Source organism: Vipera berus (assembly GCF_964194415.1).
Source record: "Vipera berus genome assembly, chromosome: Z".
NCBI classification, from domain to species: Eukaryota; Metazoa; Chordata; class Lepidosauria; order Squamata; family Viperidae; genus Vipera; species Vipera berus.
The window spans coordinates 131,210,829-131,215,123 of NC_138205.1; the positions used below are offsets into that span (position 1 = coordinate 131,210,829).

The 4,295-nt window shown below is 43.4% G+C and overlaps 1 protein-coding gene across 1 annotated transcript in view; it reads right to left on the minus strand.

Moving 5' to 3' along the window:
- Positions 1 to 3,477: 3,477 nt before the first annotated feature.
- The window catches only part of LOC308677811 (M-phase inducer phosphatase 1-like), a gene marked incomplete at its 3' end in the record, with an annotated part of 38,267 nt that continues 37,449 nt past the window's right edge, over positions 3,478 to 4,295 (minus strand). Inside the window, exon 11 of the mRNA XM_081344509.1 lies at positions 3,478 to 3,618. Within this exon, the coding sequence (XP_081200635.1) occupies positions 3,478 to 3,618 (141 nt within the window). The remainder of the gene's footprint in view (positions 3,619 to 4,295) is intronic.

Consider the following 4,295-nt stretch of genomic DNA (forward strand, 5'->3'; position numbering starts at 1 on the left):
GACTAGAAAATATGGAAGAACAGAACAGAGAATAGAATAGAAATAGATTAGACTAGAAAATATGGAAGAACAGAACAGAATAATATAATAGAAATAGATTAGACTAGAAAATATGGAAGAACAGAACAGAGAATAGAATAGAAATAGATTAGACTAGAAAATATGGAAGAACAGAACAGAATAATATAATAGAAATAGACTAGACTAGAAAATATGGAATGGAAGAACAGAACAGAGAATAGAATAGAAATAGATTAGACTAGAAAATATGGAAGAACAGAACAGAACAGAGAACAGAATAGAAAGAGTACACTAGAAAATATGGAATCAAAGAACAGAACAGAACAGAACAGAGAATAGAAATAGACTAGACTAGAAAATATGGAATGGAAGAACAGAACAGAACAGAGAATAGAATAGAAATAGATTAGACTAGAAAATATGGAAGAACAGAACAGAATAAGAGAATAGAAATAGACTAGACTAGAAAATATGGAATGGAAGAACAGAACAGAACAGAGAATAGAATAGAAATAGATTAGACTAGAAAATATGGAAGAACAGAACAGAGAATAGAAATAGACTAGACTAGAAAATATGGAAGAACAGAACAGAATAAGAGAATAGAAATAGACTAGACTAGAAAATATGGAATGGAAGAACAGAACAGAACAGAGAATAGAATAGAAATAGATGAGACTAGAAAATATGGAAGAACAGAACAGAACAGAGAATAGAATAGAAATAGATTAGACTAGAAAATATGGAAGAACAGAACAGAATAAGAGAATAGAAGTAGACTAGACTAGAAAATATGGAATGGAAGAACAGAACAGAACAGAGAAGAGAATAGAAATAGACTAGAAAATATGGAAGAACAGAACAGAATAAGAGAATAGAATAGAAATAGATTAGACTAGAAAATATGGAAGAACAGAACAGAGAATAGAATAGAAATAGACTAGACTAGGAAATATGGAATGAAAGAACAGAACAGAACAGAGAACAGAATAGAAATAGAGTAGACTAGAAAATATGGAATGGAAGAACAGAACAGAACAGAATAGAAATAGAGTAGACTAGAAAATATGGAATGGAAGAACAGAACAGAACAGAGAACAGAATAGAAAGAGTACACTAGAAAATATGGAATCAAAGAACAGAACAGAACAGAGAATAGAAATAGACTAGACTAGAAAATATCGAATGGAAGAACAGAACAGAACAGAATAGAATAGAAATAGATTAGACTAGAAAATATGGAAGAACAGAACAGAATGAGAGACTAGAATAGAGACTAGAATAGAAATAGGCTAGACAAGAAAATATGGAATGGAAGAACGGAACGGAACAGAACAAAACAGAATAGGGAATGGAACGGAATAAAAAAAATAATAATCACACACCAGCCAGCTTTGAAACCACGGGCAATTTATTTGCACAAAAGAAGCCATCTTTTCGGACCCTTCCCGCCCCCCTCCCTCTCCGAAGACTTATTCACAAGACCTTTAAAAAAGCACATTATTTTTCCCTGGATCGGCAGATCGGCGCCGCCCAGACGGTCCGAGCCAACTGCGAGGACTACGCAAACCATACGCCTTCCCTCGCCCGCGCTAGGAAGTCGGCCCGCGGGGGGCCCCCCCTTATTTTTTTACAAGACGCAAGCAAGCAAGCAAGCAAGCTTCCTTGCCAATTCCACCTGGGTCAGCTGGAGCTCCGGCATCCGGAGAACAAACCAGGATTGCTGGTTTGAAATAAACCGAGGTAGCAATTTTCCCCCGCAAACCCCCCGCCCACACACACACACACTTTTCCGAGTCTTGACGCAGACATCGAACGCAAAAGGCGACAACACGGAAGCTTACACAATAATACCCCTCCTGCAAAAAAAAAATTACTCCACCCATACCGGCTAGCTGTAAATAAAAAAAATTTAAAATAAAAAATAGATTTTTAATACTGATACGGGTGCCCAGTTTACACGTGTAACGCTAAGCCACGGTTTAAAACATCCCAGAAAGGCCTGGGCTTTGCGCTTTCTCTGGAATCAAAGAGGCTGAGGTCGGTTTCTCGCCGAAGAGGCATCTCGGTTGGATAGGTGCCGCAATCTCAAGCCAGCTGGGCTAAACCAGAGTTTGTGACAAACCAGAGTTTACCGCGCACGGGGATCCTGAACGAGAGAAGGTGGTCCGAATCGCGGTTAAGAGTAGCAACCTCTGGTTTCGCCTTGCACAAAACGGGGTACCCACGCTCAAAAACAAAAAAGGGAGGGGGAAGATTTCCGGGCTTGGCTTAACCAGAGTTTGACGCAAACCGGAATTAACTCACATACCAATCCTGAATTGGGAGTTTAGCCACAGCTGGAGCTTGCCTGAACTGCGGTTAGAGCAGCAGTTAACACAAAAACGTGGAGACGTACCCACACACACATCTAAAACCCAAGATTTCCAGGCTAGCATCCCGTTTGGCTTAAACCAGAGTTTGTGCCAAACCAGAGTTCACTTCCAGGTGGATGCTGAATTAGCTTAGCCACAGCGTGAGGTTGTCTGAATGGCGGTTAGAACCGAAATCTCTGGTTTAATGTTAACACAAAACATGGGACACATGCCCACACGGGGTGGGGGTGGGAGAAGAAAAGCAAGATTTCCAGGCTCGGATTAACCAGAGTTTGGGACAAACTCGAGTTTGTCTAAATTAGGACCTTAACCACTGCTTGAGCTTGTCTGAATGGTGGTTTAGCGTTAGACAAAACTCGGGCTTAGCGTTAAGGCAAAACTCGGGTTGAGCGTTAGACAAAACGCTGGTTTGGAATTACACCAAACTCGGGTTTAGCGTTACACAAAAGTGGACACATATTCCCCCCTTTACCCACCCCGGACGAAACAAAGCAAGATTTTCAAGCCAGCATCCGGCTTCTGCCTGCAATGTTGGTTTATGCCAAGGTTTCCATCAAAATCGTTCAATTCCTGCTGTTTTTTTTCACTCCCCCCCCCCCATTTTTCTTTCTTGGGATCCTGAATTCCTCCCGAGCTTAAACCACGGTTTGCGATGGCAGCTAACCGACTTCTCGTGTCGTTCGACCCCTTCTTGGGCAGTGAAAACCAACCGGTGGGCCGACGCTAGTTATGGGAAAAACCGAACTCGGCTTGTACGGAGCGGCCAAAAGTCCGTTTAGCTTCGTCGGACGATATTAAAAATATATATATATATCTATATCTATATATCTATATATACACACACGTACATGAAGAGATTTAAAAATAAAAATAAAAATAAGCACCCTTTTCAAAATTCCTTTCAAAGCCACACCTTTTGCCAGGCGTCTTCTCGAAACACGCCGAGGGTGTCCCGGGTTCGAGGCTGGGACGCTAAGCCGTCCTACCTGCCAGGGTCGCCGTTCTCCTTCGGGGTCTGACACCCCCCCCCACCACCACGTGTCCTTCCGAACGCGCCGGGCCCCCTCCCCCTCCCTCCTCCTCAAAGCTTCTTCAAGCGGCTGTAGTGCTCTCGTTTGCTCTTCTCGCCCGCCCAGGTTCGGCTCCGCGTGCGAAACCTGCGCAGGTCGTCCTTGAAGTCCTTGTGGTGCATCGGGCGGTAGCTCTGGGGCTCGCAGTAGGGCTGGAAAGCGAAAAGAGAGGGAAAAAAAAAGGGGGGGGGGTCATGATGGGAAAATCGCGGGTACTTCATCAGAGATACGAGGGGGGGGAGGAGGAGGAGGAAGAGGAAGGACTGTGGGGTCCCTGGTGCCCTCTGAGCTGGGGGGTTTCCTTGCAGACGTTTCGTGACCCAACTAGGGAACATCATCAGGGCTAGAAGGAGGAGGGAGGGAGGGAGGGAGGGAGGGAAGAAAGAAAGAAAGAAAGAAAGAAAGAAAGAAAGAAAGAAAGAAAGAAAGAAAGAAAGAAAGAGAGAGAGAGAGAGAGAGAGAGAGAGAGAAAGAAAGAAAGAAAGAAAGAAAGAAAGAAAGAAAGAGAAGAAAAAGAAAGAAAGAAAGAAAGGAGAGGAGGAGAAGGAGGAGGAGGAGGAGAAGGAGAAGGAGGAGGAAAAGGAGGAGGAGAGAAGAAGAGAAGAAGAAGAAGAAGAAGAAGAAGAAGAAGAAGAAGAAGAAGAAGAAGAAGAAGAAGAAGAAGAAGAAGAAGAAGAAGAAAGGGACCTTGGAGGTCATCTAGTCCAACCCCTGCTCAGGCAGGAAACCCTAGACCATTTCAGACAAATGGCTGGCCAGTCTCCTCTTAAAAACTTCCAGCGTTGGAGCATTCACAGCTTCTGGAGGCAAGCAGTTCCACTGGTTAATT